General features: G+C 37.2%; 2 protein-coding genes across 2 annotated transcripts; one reads left to right on the top strand and one right to left on the bottom strand.

Moving 5' to 3' along the window:
• Nucleotides 1-1,212: 1,212 nt before the first annotated feature.
• Nucleotides 1,213-9,241, top strand: LOC116304236 (uncharacterized). Its single transcript, XM_031713942.2, has 5 exons — nucleotides 1,213-1,368; nucleotides 6,588-6,629; nucleotides 7,594-7,680; nucleotides 8,166-8,216; nucleotides 8,925-9,241. Exons 1-5 carry the CDS (start codon nucleotides 1,320-1,322, stop codon nucleotides 9,014-9,016), a joined length of 321 nt encoding a protein of 106 aa, XP_031569802.2. The 5' UTR covers nucleotides 1,213-1,319; the 3' UTR covers nucleotides 9,017-9,241.
• LOC116304235 (CUE domain-containing protein 2-B) lies at nucleotides 9,234-16,487 on the bottom strand. Its single transcript, XM_031713941.2, has 9 exons — nucleotides 16,399-16,487; nucleotides 16,119-16,214; nucleotides 15,177-15,308; nucleotides 14,748-14,815; nucleotides 13,407-13,584; nucleotides 12,331-12,523; nucleotides 11,398-11,474; nucleotides 10,923-10,983; nucleotides 9,234-9,965 (listed from the first exon to the last, which is right to left on the bottom strand). Exons 2-9 carry the CDS (start codon nucleotides 16,184-16,186, stop codon nucleotides 9,819-9,821), a joined length of 924 nt encoding a protein of 307 aa, XP_031569801.2. The 5' UTR covers nucleotides 16,187-16,214; nucleotides 16,399-16,487; the 3' UTR covers nucleotides 9,234-9,818.
• Between the last annotated feature and the right edge of the window lie 404 nt (nucleotides 16,488-16,891).

Raw genomic sequence — 16,891 nt, 5'->3', positions numbered from 1 at the left:
ATGTTGCTTCAATGGTTTCATTATCGCTAGATCAGCGTGCGGTTTACATCCGCTAATTAATTTATTGCCCTAATAGTCACAGTCAAGAGAGATTTTTATTTATCTTTCCGCCCTCAAATTCACCTTTGTGAAACTGAGCTTTTGTGAAGTCAATTTGAAGCTTTTCCTAATGTGCTTTGTAAAGACGTCTGCGCAAAACTAGAAAACATATTGAGCAATATTTCCCATCAAATTATATTTTCCAGCCCCTCTGAAATTAATCATTTTGCAATTATTTTTCTAAGTTCCAAATATTAATTTCATTTATCTGGGTTCTTTTAAAATCACTGAGGTTAAAAACAAAGATATCTGCACTGAATTTTTGATGTTCCTAGTAAATTCCCGCACCAATAGAATTTTGACAAGATCTACTTGGTGCATCGTTTCTACCTTTCGCGAAATTGCCCAAAAAAAGCACTAAGCTTAGGATTTCCACTAAAATACTTGATAGCAGCTACGTGTAATTCTTTTGAGCTTCAACAACGATTGCACCACCAAGTGTCAAAAGATGAAAGGGTTGGGAAGACAAATGAAAAAGGAATTAACGCCGCGAAGGAAGTTCATCTGGCCGGCTTTAAAGAACTTATAATTGGGTTCATACGATAAGCCGAAATAAACATGTACAATTTTTACTTCTTAATTCCTTAGGTTTCATTGTTAAGCTAAACGACTGCAAACAAACTGTATCGACTGACTTAATAAAATAATATCCCCCTTTCAATAAGAAACAAATATCAAAACTACAAATAAATATAACTTCAGAACTCCAACATTCACAGATCTGTTCTGTGATATCAAGTCCGTATAGCAAATTTTTCATAATTTGAAAAAAATAATTTTCTTGTGTGGATCTTATCGAAAACGTTTCATTCGCCTGGCTGTCTCTCTCATTAAATGAAACAATAGCCTTGCTTCCTAACACTATATATAAATTATACAAATTGTTTCAAAATTACTTTACAATATTTGATATTTTTGCAATATTTGTGGAACAGTAGTAAATTTTTCAATAGGAAACTTCAAACCCCATTTTTTTCCCTTTTAAATTATTCCAAAATTCTTAAACTGTTCCTCTTTCCGTTTCCAGCTTTGTCGCGCAATTATCTAACTGTGGCTCCCTTACACCCTCACAGAGGCCAATAAACGCAAGGCAGGTGAAAATTAGGAATTTCCATTTATTGATTGTTATAAATTGAAAGCATTTTAGCTTGATCTCTGCATTAGTGAGACACAGTACTCCAACTACCTAGACGCTGTACACTTATTGTTCTTGCTTGGAAATGAGTATCAAGTTAGCCCTTTTCCTTCTGGCTCTTGTATCGTCAAATTGTAAGTAGTTGTGGCTTCATCAGTCAGTTGAGACGCTCCTCCTGATTGTGGGTTACTTTCGTGGATTATTTTACCTCAAATATGTAGGATGATTAATCGAGCTAGGCAAAACCTCGACCCAATTAGTTACCTTAAGCTTATACCATTTTCTTCGCAGTCTCTCTTTTATTTTCTAGAATTTTTTTCCCGACATTGCTAAAAAATCCCAAAGTACTGTACCAATTGTTGAAACGTTAGCAAAGAGTTTCTTAACAGTCTCGTTTTGATCTTAAGTTGTTTTGATCTTTTTCGGGCGGAATTTGGCAGAAAGTACCACTTTGTGTCTGACAGCGGAATTCCCATAATAATTGTACGAATGAATTCTTCCTTTTTTGTTTCTTATTCAGTTCTTTCACATTAACGACTATACGAATAGCATATTTTTATTAAAATAAGTCAACAAAAAAAAAAAAAAAAAACACACACACAAAAAAAAAAAAAAAAAAAAAAAAACGTAGATGGTGCATGTAAGTAACACTCTTTTTCCGTCAACAGAAATCCGGAATTAAAACAATTCTCTGACTTTTATTCTAATACTTCCTTTTTATTCTATTTATCATCTTTTGCATTTGGCAATAACAACTTAAAAAATATCATTTTTCTTCCAATTTTGTTTAAATATCCAACTAGTCAAAATGCAGTTTTCGTACTTGTTCTGTGTCCATGCAAAGAGCACCCTGCGTTGTAGTGTCATTCAATGAAGAGAAACAGCCATGCTACGATTTTGTCATTTTATTGTAGATTATGCTATTCTCTTTCTAATAGCAATATCTTTAAGAAAAGGAATGAGAGCAGAAAAAAATGCGTCATTAAGACATGGGGAATAAATTCTTCATGTAGATTAGTAACGAAACAGAAATAAAAAATTCTAATAGCATTATGTAAAAGTAAAACAGAAATGAAAAATTCTAATAGCATTATGTAAAAGTAAAACAGAAATGAAAACTTGTCACCTTTTTAACTTCCAATAACACTCATGAATTTTCAAGAGATTATATGAAAGACTAGAGTCTTTTTTTATGTTTTCGATAAACACCGACCAATATTTTTGAGTTCAAATCTAGCATGAATTTTTAAGAAATTTCAAGATCTTTCTTAAAAAGAACGCAATCGTTTCCCCTTTTTTTCTTCAAATATATTGAGTTCAAATATAATCCGTGAATCCTAAAGTCCTTTTCTGAAAGGCTGCAGACATTCCATTTTATTTCCATGCAATATATATTAATAGTAATTTCTCAGTCGTTTGTCATTTGTAGGGATTCATCTCATCAACCGTAGCTTGTTTTTCAAAGTTATAGGGTAGTCACACCATTTGTTTTCTGTCATCTTTCTTTCCATATAATCTAAATCCTTTTTCCAAATACCGTCTATCTTCCAAATTAAATTCCTTATTGCTTTAAAGAAGTAAAATTACAGAGTAAAACCGCTTATTATTTATTAAAAACACTTATTTAAAGTCTAGTTATTAAAAATTCTAATCCTAGACCTAGCATTACTGTCTTTTCTAAAAAAAAAAATGATGCTCTCTCCCCAACTTTGTCACAAGTTATTAATCAGGCTTTAAAAGCTATAAGAAATCCTGTTATCAATTACATGACATTGAACAAGAACGATATTTAATGGAGGGTCTTGAAGGGGGATCCTATTCCTATTCTCCAGCCCCAATTTTGACCAAATCCCAGAGTGCAGCAAATGTTTTGCTCAAATCGCATTCCCATTTCCCATTTCTTGATTGTTTTTTTTTTTTTCGTTTTTGAATCCTATTCCCAGTGCATAAAGTCCCATTTCCGCAGCCCAAAAATGGTGAATCCCAGCTCGCATTTTACCCCTTCAGGACCCTTTTCATAACCTTGCTTGGGAAAATGCATTCCCGCTTGCCTAAGCGTTCTGTTCTTCACATGTTTTAACCTGTAGTCATGACAATCTCGTGACACTGCACGTCACAACATCGCGAGAAAAGGCGGGATTTTTTGTTTGCTTTCAAGAAATCCAAACATGTTGAAAACCACAAATCTAAGACCTTTTAAAAGGCAAAATCCAACGGACCAATCATCTTATGGATACCAGACGTGTACTGTCGCAATATTAACACGTGAAAACTTTTGCTTTTATCGACGCAATTTTTGGTAGAAAAAGTACTATAAATATTTTTCCTTACAGCTCACAAAACGTACTTCTTGTGGTTCTACTTATTTTCTAGAATAAAATCTTAGTTGTTCAGTTGAAAGACGTAAGATGAGACACTGAGTTCAGTAATCGAGCATGAGACCCTACAGGTGGGAGGCGAGTTTATTACGGCCACGCCACCCTTGATTTCCTTAAGCGATTTTTTTTTGTTTGAAATTTCAAACTGTTCCTTTCTAAAGGATATTTTTTCATGTTTCCGTTTTGCCACGCCATTATTAATCACACTTCTTGTTTTCTTTATGAGATTTTACTATTTTCTCCTCCCATAATTTTTCTAGAAAAAAAAACTTTTAATTAGGTCCGAATGCTTTGCCAAAACATTCATTAGAAAGTGTATTTTTCTTTCTTTTATTTCTACCTTTTTTCAAAAAAATTCTTTTGTCAAGTTTTAGTTTTGTCGGATGTTTTCACAATACTCTTTTGGCGTTTTCCATTTATTTTTTCCCCAAGCGTACCTCTTTTCCTAAATTTCCCCGGATATCGCCAAAAAACTTTATATCTAAGTACTATGAATTGATCAAAAAAGACGCTGTCTTTTTGTTGATATTTTCTTTGATTGTAAATTGGACTTTTTGATCAGTACTTTTTTTTCCACCCCCAAACGTGCCCTTTTTCATCCTATTTATTTCGACTTTTTAATAAGCATTTCCTTAGCTTTCGCCAAAAAAGTTATATTTAAGTACTACGAATTGATAAGGTGTCTTTTTTTATTCTATCAACGTTAGAACAGCAGTCCAGCTGCTGCAGAAAGAACTGAAATTAAAAAATCGACAATTGAAAGTTTTGCGTCAGTCAAGTCTCTGTTAAAAGGATATTAATTATCTCTGTGTCAAAGTTATTCAAAACCAAAGGATAAGAACACTAATGTGATTGCTTTGTCGGATAATACACTTTGATTGGGAATTATTTCCGAAGCTTTTAAATGTTAAAGATTGAATGACGGATCCATGTTTAATTAACTGATCTTCCGACTCGCGTTTTCCAAAGATCACTCGCTTCTCATTAATCGCTGAGGTCGCGGGTTCTATTCTTATACTCGCCATCACATGTGAGTAGAGTTAGGTCTCTCACTAGTCTTCCCCACAGCCGCTTTCAGTCGTGGCGCAACGCTTTCTCTTTTGGGAAGCACGGGTGGCGTAGCGGTGTGAGCGTTCGCCTCTCATCAATGCGACCCGAGTTTGAGTCCCGCCGGGTTCGGTGTTGTAAATGAGTAGAGTTGTTTGTTGGTTCTCTCCTGTGCTTCGAGGGTTTTCCGGGTTCTCCGGTTTTCCTCCCTCCACAAAAATCAACTCCTAAATTCCAATTCGATCACGGAATGAGGGCCACAGGTTTGTTATCCACTGGCTATTATGTGCTACCCTCGTGAAAAAGGACGTTTTTCCCCCCCACGCGTTGCGTGACGACACTGAAAGCGGCTGTGGGGGAGACTAGTGCCTCACTTGATTCGAGTGTTTTAACCTCCGGATTCTCTGGTTTTTCTCTCTTCGCAAAACCTAACACGCTAAATTCCAATTCGATCTGATCGTAGATCAGCCCAGAGGTTGTTTCAAGGTGCGATCTGTGAGTTAGCCGTGCTCTGACTTAGATCAGCACAGAGGTTGTTTCAGGGTTCAATCTGTGAGTTAGCCATGCCCTGACTTAGATCAGCCCAGAGGTTGTTTCAGGGTTCAATCTGTGAGTTAGCCATGCACTGACTTAGATCAGCCCAGAGGTTGTTTCAGGGTTCAATCTGTGAGTTAGCCATGCCCTGACTTAGATCAGCACAGAGGTTGTTTCAGGGTTCAATCTGTGAGTTAGCCATGCACTGACTTAGATCAGCCAAGAGGTTGTTTCAGGGTTCAATCTGTGAGTTAGCCATGCCCTGACTTAGATCAGCACAGAGGTTGTTTCAGGGTTCAATCCGTGAGTTAGCCGTGCTCTGACTTAGATCAGCACAGAGGTTGTTTCAGGGTTCAATCTGTGAGTTAGCCGTGCCCTGACTTAGATCAGCCCAGAGGTTGTTTCAGGGTTCAATCTGTGAGTTAGCCGTGCTCTGACTTAGATCAGCCCAGAGGTTGTTTCAGGGTTCAATCTGTGAGTTAGCCATGCTCTGACTTTGATCCTTCTCAAGGTTGTTTCAGGGTATCGATAAGATTTGAAGGCTTTTGAAAATCTTTAAAAGATCAAATCCACCTAATTATCTTGTTGCAATGTTTACCTATTTCAGACCACGTGTCATTCCCTAGAGTATCATTTCTTTGTTTAACGATTCCGCATAAAAAGACAAATAAATATAGATCAGTATGACCTAAACAAAGAATCTTACTTTCTAGGAAATGACACGTGGTCTGAAATGAGTAAACATTGCACCAAGAAAATTTAGGTCAATAGTCCCCTTCACAGTTTCCTTGCGCCATCTTGAAAGATAGCCGTGCCTTTGCATCGAAGCGATACGAACGGTGACCTTGGAATGAGACCTTTTTTAACACCTTGGATACAGGTCTACCTTTCAAGATGGCGCAAGGAAATGTGAAGAGGACTATTAGGAAGAACGCGAAAAAGGTCTATCTGGAAATTGATTTATGATGTCTTCCCCACAGTCATTCCCACAATTCCTTGCAACCGTGGGTCATAACCATTCTTTCAGCAAAGCGAATGTAATACACCAGTTTCACATTCAATGCATACCACTGTTTTTGAAGACCACAGACTTATTTGCACAGGCTTAGTTTCGTTTATAAGCCTCGCTATTCACATGATACCATTAAAAGTCCGTGGGATTTCAAAACATTGGTATTGTTAAAGCTGTACATTCTTTACATTAAAGTTGACATTTGCAAATGATTTACTCTTAAGCGAGGCAAAGCCTAAGAAGATGAGTCTTCAGTCCTAAAACACAGCGGTATTTACGGAATGAGAAAAGGGACTATTCCGACCAAGCATCTCTCATAGTTAATAAGAATATACCCTAAATGCTTTAAACTGGAAGATTGATTATGTTTTTTACATTCTAGTGGCTTTGTCGATTACCGAAAGAATACAGAGAAAACGTGAAGGTATAGTATGCCGGGACCTTAGCAATTCTTGGTAGAAAGAGATTTAAATTGTATAAGGACGTTAAACCGTAGGCCCCGTCTCACCGCACTATCTAAACCTGTATTGGAGGGACGTAAAAGAACCACTGAGGACGTAATAAAACCCTGGCAGTGGCCACCCTCAGTGTCTGGCCTTTACTAATGATTTCTTAACGGGTTGATTTGTGGGTTGGGTTAGGGGTTTTTAAGGGGTGGGATTGGTGTATGTACCTCGTAGGGGACCTCGAGTCCTATTGTGCTACACCAGCCCTCGGGCAAATTCTCAAATAAATAAATAAATAAATAAATAAATAAATAAATAAATAAATAAATAAATAAATAAATGAAAATACTGGGGAAAAGTAGAAAATCCCACGAAAAGTGGTAGGCATATACAAGAAGAATTATGGAAAATTTGCGAGCTCTTTTCAAGATTAAATTTAGTCAATAGGAATTTGAAAGGACACAAGCCATTCTAAAGTTGAGAAAAAACCTGGGTCGAGTTGGCCTTGCAGTGCATTATGGGACTGTTTTAGGGTACATATTCCGAGATGGCGTCTAATTCGTCCCCTAAAACAGTCCCAGAAAACACTGCGATGCCAACTCGATCCAGGTTTTCCTCAACCTTGGAAAGGCTAATATCATTTATAAGTTCCATGATCAAAAGAGTGTAGAGGTGAGGAAGGTAAAAATTCAATGAAAAAGAAAGGGTTTTAAAGAAAAGATTAAAAAGAGGAAGACTAAAGGTGCAATCTATTATTCTGCTTAACTATAAATGTTTTTCAATTGCCGTTTTTCAATCATTCCAAAGAGAATGAAATAACAAAAGACACGGCGGCCATGTTGGAGGATATAACAGAATAGACTAATGACGAATGTTTTGTTAAATTCACCCAACATGGCGGCTGTGAAAACTATCAATATGTGGCTTTGAACTCTTTAACAGAAATCCCGTGCAACAGAGAAGCTGTGGAAGCGCTTAGACGTATGGGCTTACAAGTTGAACATATCAGATGTTATTCACAAAATCAGGGTAAGATACGAAGCTGGCCTGAACTATACTAAAGAATGTTGACCATTCAATTACGCAAAACGTAATACGGACACTAATTGACCACAGAATGTCAATCAATCAGAGAGCGTAATTCTTTACAGCTCTGTTCATTTCATTTTAACGAAAAAAAGTAGTATATGAAAACAGTAAGAATTTTGACCATGCAATGACGCAAACCGTGGTATTGGTACTTATTGACCACGAGCAGTCACCAATCAGAGAACGTAATTGTTTTCATTTATCTCATGTTTTATTTGAACCAATAAATTAAAAAGAATTAAGAATTTTGATGATGAAATGACGCAAAACATTGTGTGGACACTTATTGACCACGGGCTGTCAACCAATCAGAAAGCGTTATTATTTACAGTTGTTACATTTCATTTTAACGAATAAATAAGAACTTTTTAGTACTTACATTTTGTTTGATTCCTTTTCTCAAATTTTGGTTCACATCTTTTTAGCAAGAAGTTTCCGTTTCTCAAGAGATGATTCTGAAAGAAGAAAGACATCAAGTGAGTGGTTATAATAGAGTGGCACCTGCATTAAGCGGACACTGCGAGACTTTGCCTAGTGTCTGGTTAACAGAGGTTTTAGGTTTTACGGTTTTGCTGTAAATATTTGAAGAAACTTTGGGTGGCCATGCTGCTTTCCAGGCGCCCGCTTAATACAATTACCACTTTATTAATATAACTGTAAATTAATTGAGAAACTCTTCAATCTCATTTGTTATCTATCGTATTGTGCAAGGAATCGTGGAAAGATTGAGGTGAAAGCTCTAAATCAGGTTTGAAATCTCGATGAGGATTTCCACTAAAAATTATATTTTAAAATATTAAATATTTGTACTACTTACCTAATATAATATCAGGAAAAACGAAGATAACTTAGATAAATAACTATAATACAATATAGTTACGAGTGTGACTTTGACTTAAGAACATGGCGACTTGTGCGTTAGTGACGTCATCCCGTCCGCCATGTTGGATTTTTGGTCGAATCAAAATCAAAATCAAAATTCATTTTTTATTTTGCACATTGAAATGTGTTTCTTTAATTTTTTAAAAAAAAAGTTACGGGTTTGATTTTGACTTCACAACATTGGCGACTTGTTCGGAAGTGACGTATGTCTTCCGCCATTTTGGATTTCTGGTCGACTCTTTTTCTTGCTTTTTTCTTGCTCAATCTAAGGCATTAAAGTGTTTTTTTAAATTACTTTCTAGAACGTAGTAGCTGCTGTGGTCCAGAATGTGAATGGATGATCAAGACTGCTGGCGTTGATCCATCCACGGTTTCCTGCCCTAGCAAGGAGTGACTCCAAATGTTTTATGATTTCCGACCTAAAACTTATTTTGATTGGAAAATGCAAGAGAGAAAACAAAACAAAACTAAAAGAAATTGATTGTTTATTTAAAATTGATGCCAAGAAAAAAAGCTAGTGCAATTCTGTGTGTTTTTGAATCATCGATCTTGGCAGCTAATTAAAGTAATGTAATAATAAAGTTGTTAAAAAAGTATTAAACACTACTCGCTTTTCCCATATTGTTTAAGTTTATTCTGAAAATTGTCATTTGTGAAAACGAAACGGGCAGCTTGCTCTGATATAAGTTACGATACAACAGTGAAAAAGGAAAGTAAAAAAGGAAGGGAGAAAGAAAGGAAGAAAGAAGGGAATAAAGGAAGAAAGAAAGAAAGAAAGAAAGGAAGAAACGAAAAAGAAAGAAGGAAGGAAGGAAGCAAGGAAGGAAGGAAGGAAGGGAGGGAGGGAGGAAGGGAGGGAGGGAGGAAGGAAGGAAGGGAGGAAGGAAGGAAGGAAGGAAGGAAGGAAGGAAGGAAGGAAGGGAGGAAGCATGGAAGCAAGGAAAGAAGGAAGGAAGGCAACTAGGAATGAATGAAGGAAGCAAAGAAGGAAGGAAGGAAGGAAGGAAGGAAGGAAGGAGGAATGAAGGAAGGAAGGAAGGAAGTAAACAAGCAAGCAAGGAAGGAAGGAAGCAAGGAAGGAAGCAAGGAAGGAAGGAAGGGAGGAATGAAGGAAGGAAGAAAGGAAGCAAGGAAGGAAGGAAGGAAGAAGGAAGGGAGGAAGCAAGGAAGCAAGGAAGGGAAGAAAGAATAACACATCAGTGAAACCTATACTTTCGAGCAGGTTTTAAATTAACGTAAGTTTTCTTTTCCTCCTCTGTTTCCCTTTTTTTCTCTAACATAAACCTCTCTCCTTTGGTGCTCACCACTTGATTATCGCGGTATCGAACTAGCTTTTTTTCTTCCTAAAAACATTTAAAAACATTTCTTAGGCCCTGGATAAACGAGGAAACATGTTTCCAGAAACATGTTACCTTAAATGTTTCCTAATTAAGGTAGCAAAACTGTCAGGAAACATCGGGAAACAATGTATCCATGCGTCTTGGAAACATGAAATGATTTTGCTAAACAGCAAAAACATTTTTGCGTCTTGGAAGCAAAATTTGTTGCACGCAGCAATGTTTCGCATGTGGCTAAACTGGGAAACATCGAGGAAACATGCGCACGGTAAACATGTTTCCTCGTTTAGCCAGGGCATTAGGGTTTGGGATATCCCACGAGGCACTTTTATTCCACGAAGAAATAAAAGTGAGAAGTGGGATATTCTTTGGTATGTCACTCAAAACCATTGTGTAACTATTTTATCACACCCATCAAAAATACACCTAGGCCGAATTGCTTCATGGGAAGAAAAGGGTGGAAACATACAAGTGATAAGTGGGATGGTCCATGAAATTTCATCACAACGCAAAGTCTGTGTAACTATTTTATATCCCACACAATAGGACGTTTGCACGATGGCGTCATTGACCTCTACTACCAGACTCCCTTGCACACTTTCTTTTGTTCAGTTAATCAGCACCAATTGTCTTACTATTCTCATAAGGGAATACAAATTTAAATAAGAAAGAAAATTCGCAAAGCATCTTTGTAGTGGGAGTCAAATGACGCCATCATGCAAACGTCCTATTGAGAATACACCAGGGCTGCAATGCTTGATGGGAAGGAACAGAGGAATACCGCTGAATATACAAATGCTTGCCTGCTTTCTGATTGGCTATATTTCCAATAGTGTGGGACTGGCTAACTGCAGTATTTTCTATCTCTGCTGGTAAAGCAACAGATCTTATCATGGATGATAAAGGGGCAGACATTTTATTATCCATAATCTCATGTTGAGGAACATCATAGTCACTACTTACCTTTTTTGGAAGAATTGGTCGATGAACTCGTTGATCATCTGTGACTTCTACGAAGCTATATCTGTCAAGATAAGGGACAGACCATTAGATAATTGAGGTTGGGGTTGGGGGGGGGAGAGGGTTGCATAAATCCCCCAAAACCAAATCAAGCTATGAAAAAATATTGCGCAGCCTCTCATTTCAGTAAAGAAATATCAAGCAAATATCTTGCGTGCAGTGGTTGTTACATAAAATAAATATCATGCAACATAAATTCCTGCAACCTCCCCCCCCTCAATTATCCATCACTAAACGTAAGCAGCAACCATGTAAAAGCAAACGTTCTGCTCCGATTCTGGTGCACTCTGTTTTCTGTTTTTTGCTTCTTGCTCCAATTCGTTCGCAAGTGAAAATTCTGCTTGAAGGACCCAATATTTGAAGAAACGTGCAACGCAACATCCTTTAGCATAACACTTCCATACAAGATTTGCTTTACCTGGATATAAGTTTACTTTTGATTTCCTCTTGTTCACTTTCACAGAGATTTAATCGTTTTGCACTTGCTTGATGCGGCTAGGAATTAATAAAAGAAGCTGAAACCATTATACTTTATGTAGCACCTTTTCTGTCTGTATATGCCAAAAAATTAGCTGCTTTACAATCATGAGGGGTGGACAACAGGAGGGATTACTGCTAGGGTTTCTTTACGTCCTCAGTGGTCCTTTTACGTCCCTCTGATGTTGGTTAGAAATGATGAGAAGTGGAAAAACTAAGACCACCATTTAAAGCCACTTGAAAGAACCATATGTAGAGGTAATAGTCCAGTTTCGAGCTCCAAATTACTGTTGTGTTTCTTGATTACAGACTCATTTACTCAGGCTTAGCCTCGAATCAGTTTCTAAATATTCACAAATACCAACGGTAAAGTAAAGAATGCATAACTTCAACAATACAAGCACTTTGAAACTTGAGGGACCTTGACTGGAACAAGTGAATATTCTTCACAAAGTTGAGGCTAAGCCTGAGTAAATGAGTCAAGAAACACAGCAGTAATTTGGAACTCGAAAAGGGTCTATTACAGAAGCAGCACTTTCTCCTCAGTTTTTTTACTATGTTTGGGTTGTTACTGTATACAATGTTATACTAATTAAATGATGGAATTCAGGGATCCCTATTCTCGTATTCCCTACAGATCAGATCGCATGGCATTCCCTTGAGCATCGTTACTTTGTCTACCAGTTACACATGTAAGGACATATTTATATGGATGAATTACCAAAGCAACCTATCCTAGAGTGGTTGGAAATGGGAAAACATTTCATTCATAGCAATAAATTCATTAAAAAAATACAAAACACTAGAGGAAATGGGACACATGGCCAGAAATGGGAAAATATTGCATTTTAACGAATAAAGTCTATTGACTTACTTTCGGATTTGAATCTGTGAACAAATGATGATCATCATCAGGAGACTCCGAACTATCTCTGCTAATCAACATCAGCCTTGCAGCTTCATCAGCGTCACCATTAGCAACAGTCAAACACCTCCTCACTTCTAAAGACGTTGCTGAGGGGAACAGCTCACACAGAATCTGCACTGTGGAATTGAACCTGGAATTGCTACAAAATATGAGGCTTCAGAGGAAATATCCAAAAGATGTCAGGTGAGGATGGTCATTAGAGGGTGGAAATCAAGGGTGGTGTTCACATATGGTAGGACACTTGCCTCTCAAATCTGGGATCTTGGATTTGATCTCTAGACTCTCTGTCATATGTAAGACTAGTATAGTTCGTTGAATCTAGGGTTTCTGAATTCTCTCAGTTTACCTCCCTCTGCAAGACCTTACATGCTAAATTCTAATTAGCCCTGACTTTGATCAGTGCAGAAGTTGTTTCAGGGTCAATCTGTGAGTCAGCTGTTCCCTAAATTAGATTAGCCTAGAGGGTTGTATCAGGGTTTGATCTGTGAGGCAGCTGTTCCTTAAATTAGATTAGCCTAGAGGGTTGTTTCAGGGTTTGATCTGTGAGGCAGCTGTTCCTTAAATTAGATTAGCCTAGAGGGTTGTTTCAGGATTTGATCTGAGGCAGCTGTTCCTTAAATTAGATTAGCCTAGAGGGTTGTTTCAGGGTTTGATCTGTGAGGCAGCTGTTCCTTAAATTAGATTAGCCTAGAGGGTTGTATCAGGGTTTGATCTGTGCTAGGCAGCTGTTCCTTAAATTAGATTAGCCTAGAGGGCTGTTTCAGGGTTTGACCTGTGAGCCAGCTGTTCCTTAAATTAGCCTAGAGGTTGCTTCAGGGTTCTAAAGTATCTGTGAGTTAGCCATGCCCTGACTTAGATCTGTCTAGAGGTTGTTTCAGGGTTCTTTACCAGAGGTATAGTGGGATATATGTTTCACATCAGAAGAAATTGCATGAACCTTACCCTTTATCTTAAACCCTTTTTGCCCTTCCCAACCCAACTTCCCCTCTGCTACACCCCTTTATAGTCAGCGCTCTACTTACTCTTCTTTCATCTTTTCATCTTGTTCCTGGTTCATATATGGTGTGCTTTGTCTTTCACTGTCATTTCTAGTTATATTTACATTATTGGAACTACTTGCTTCTGCCTTTGTCTTCTTAACTTCTTTATGATGTGATGGTGATGATTCATCATTGACTTTACTTTTAGGTTCAAAATTTTCTATAAAATTCAAAATCAATATATACTAGAATAAATAGAATTGTCCTTGTTTCATGGTCAGCCAGTGGCTTACAAACCTGTAGACCTCAATGAATAGACCATCTTTGGCCTCTGATGTAATGCTTTTCCATTTCAGACCACATGTCATTCCCTAGAGTATCATTTCTTTGTTTAAGGTTTGTGCTCGGTTGCACATGAGAAGACACATGAATATGGATACAGCTCAAACAAAGAATCTTGTTCTCAAGGTAATGACACATGGTCTGAAATGGGAAAACATTACTCCAAGCCGAAGAGGTCTATTGGATTGGATTGAATTTAGAAGTTGATTATTTTGCAGAGGGAGGAAAAGTAAAGAACCTGGAGAAATACCCTTGAAGCACATGAGAGAATCCAGCTAGGAAACTCTACTCACATGTGACACTGAGTCCAGGGAATCCAACCCAGGTTGCATTGATGAGAGCTGAGCACTCTCATCACTACACCACTTCTGCTTACCAGAAAAGGTGCGCCTATAATGCTTTGTGCATTTACGAAGCACATGGGGGAGGGGGAGGGGGGTTTCCAGGGAATGCCCTGCTGTGCACCCCCGTCCCCTAATGCAGAAATGTAGCTTTTTTGAAGTAGAAGAAACATTTATGATACATAATACAGTATCTCTATATTATTATAGTACATTTCTTCATTTGGGACAGCCTCCTAACAAATTCTTGGACCTGAGAAGTCATGTTAGGGGAAGCATTATGCCTAGCAAACGATGTACATTAGAAGTGTTTATGCACTCTGCGTACTCTCATATATCATATGTTCTAAAAATCAGGAAAAAAAAATGCATAATAGTTGTTCTTTAATTTTACGTACATACAGTACTACTGCATGATTGTATGCTTTGCTGTTTCAGTAAAATATGTTTTGTGTGATCACATGCTGGCAGCCACGTTGCATGACATGAACAAAAGAATTATTTAACAGAAATAACCAGCTCACTAGATACACTATGCTGACAAGGCCCAGTACAGGCCGAAACAGCTAGTCCACGGTTTCTAGCTGCCTCATTTTTTACGCGACTTGTAGTTGTGAAAGGCCCATTGGCCCTCTTCTTCAATAGTTTCATACAAGGCTCGTAATTTACCTATTACACATGTACAAATATAGTGATATACCTTGAACATTTTCTCTTGCTATCCTTAAATTGTCGGAAAGCCCAATCATCCATGAGAAAACACATTCACTGAAAAAAAAAACTTATTAGGATTCTGTTCCTACTGAGTATTTTACATTTTACTTCAGGATTCTACTCAGGATCCTGTTACTACTGCATATAGAATCTTATTCAGGATTGTATTGCTGAGTAGGATATCCTAAGCAAGATTCTGTGTCTTATTCATGAGGTACATTATGTCATAGCTGTGATTTGCTTGATGATAACAAAGCAGTCCATTCCTTATAACCTTCAAACTTTCTTGATCAACCAACATGGAGGCTATTACATCGTTAAGGGATTTTGAGTCATGTGGTTGAAGCCCAAGAATTCAGGATCCAGTCTCCGATTTGCATCAGGGCTAAGGTTAATGTATGATAAATCAAAATACCTTGGTATGTTACAAAAGCCAGGTATGTAGGCATCCATCATGAGTATAAATTCTTCTACATTAAAACTATCATCTTGGTCCAACATCTCCAGAACGCTTGTGAGGTACTGAAGAACTATTTCATCCAGGACACTTAAAAAATTCCACTTCAATTAGCATATATATGTATGTTTAAAAGTAAATGAAGTACGCAAATAGATTAAATGTGGTTACACTTTTGTACATTGTGCTATAAAGTTGCATAGGCTTTGGCCAGTCAATGTACGTTGTCAACATAAATAAACCAGGCATATATGTATATTTAGCATATACCAACTTGTGTACTTCCTAAGAACACGCGCGCTCATTGGTTAATTGGAGGCGAATATTGTACGATATTCACCACTGAATCTCGGAATATTGAGTCGGCAACAAAATGGCATCTGCCGGCAATTGTTTTGCTACAATTTCCGGTGAGGAAATTGAAAAAATTGAAAGTAAATGTTATTCCTATCAATACTAAAAAGGCAACGAAGTATGGCCTAAAAGTTTTGCTGAAGGTTTTGCAAAACGTTTTGCGTGAATTTGTCACGCAAACTAAAAGTTTCTGTTTGTTTGTTTTTATTGAATTATTGTATATAAAAATAAGTTACTCTGTACTCAAGTTGGTATATGCTAAAACAATTATTCGCCTCAGGCTCAGCAAACATGGAGAATATTTACCTCGCCGCTCGAAGACTCGCGTCTGGGTAAATATTCCCCGATATTCACTTCGGCGAATAATTGCTAAATATAAATACCTTTCCCCCGCCCCCACCCCCAGCGTTATTAACAGTTTTTAATCTAATATTTCGTAAATGCATAGATATAGTAGTAGTATAGTCCTAACTAAGCATAAAGTTTAGTAAGTATAAAGAAACATTAATATATAAAATCTTAAAAACTGTATCAAGACCAACTTACTCTAGAGTTTGTTGTGGTAACTTTGATGAAAGAAAAATTTCAAACTCCTTTTTCACCATTTCATCCATCTGTAACGACCCAGTTTAACTTGTAAGGCTTGGAGAAACCGAAAAATACATTACAGGTTAGGCTTACCTATCTTAAATTTGGTTTTAAATGTTTTTTCACTACGCAGAGCAAACTTTTTGAGCCAAAGTTTTCGATCAATTTTTGATAGAAAAAAAACAATGAATACCGAGTTCAGCAGTTCTAAGAAATATAAGCATATAAATAAACATACCTGCACCGTTTGGTGTTGTATAAGTGAATATTTCACTTAAATTTAAGAAGAGAATTCTCTTTAACTTTGACAACTAGTTCCCTTATTGACTAGCTTCGCGCCCAAAATACAAAAGCCACAGGAAACCCAAATAAAAAGGTGAAAAAACACAGGGAGTCCATTTCCATAAACCTATTTACCTTTGGCTTCGTCGTAGAGTGCTCGCACTAAACCCGTGAAACAAATACTAATTTTTAGTACTAAATAGTGATAATCAAACAATAGGAAACAAAGGATTCTGTATGAATTACTACTAATTAGTACTAAATATGTTTCACAGGTTTAGTGCGTGCACTCCATGTTTTCCCATTTTGTTTTATTCCCTAGAGTATGATTTCTTTGTTTATCAGTTGCACACACGTGGTCTAAAATCAGTGAAAATATTATATGCATACCCAAGGGTCTGCCTAAGGTAAAAAAACAACTATTTCTAAAGAACAAAAGAAAAATGTAC

Source organism: Actinia tenebrosa, unplaced genomic scaffold (assembly GCF_029948245.1).
Source record: "Actinia tenebrosa isolate PJP-AT-01 unplaced genomic scaffold, QUT_ActTen_1.0 PGA_scaffold16__25_contigs__length_10494907, whole genome shotgun sequence".
Classification (NCBI taxonomy): Eukaryota; Metazoa; Cnidaria; class Anthozoa; order Actiniaria; family Actiniidae; genus Actinia; species Actinia tenebrosa.
The sequence above is the reverse complement of the archived record's forward strand: the minus strand, read 5'-3'. Positions and strand labels throughout refer to the sequence as shown.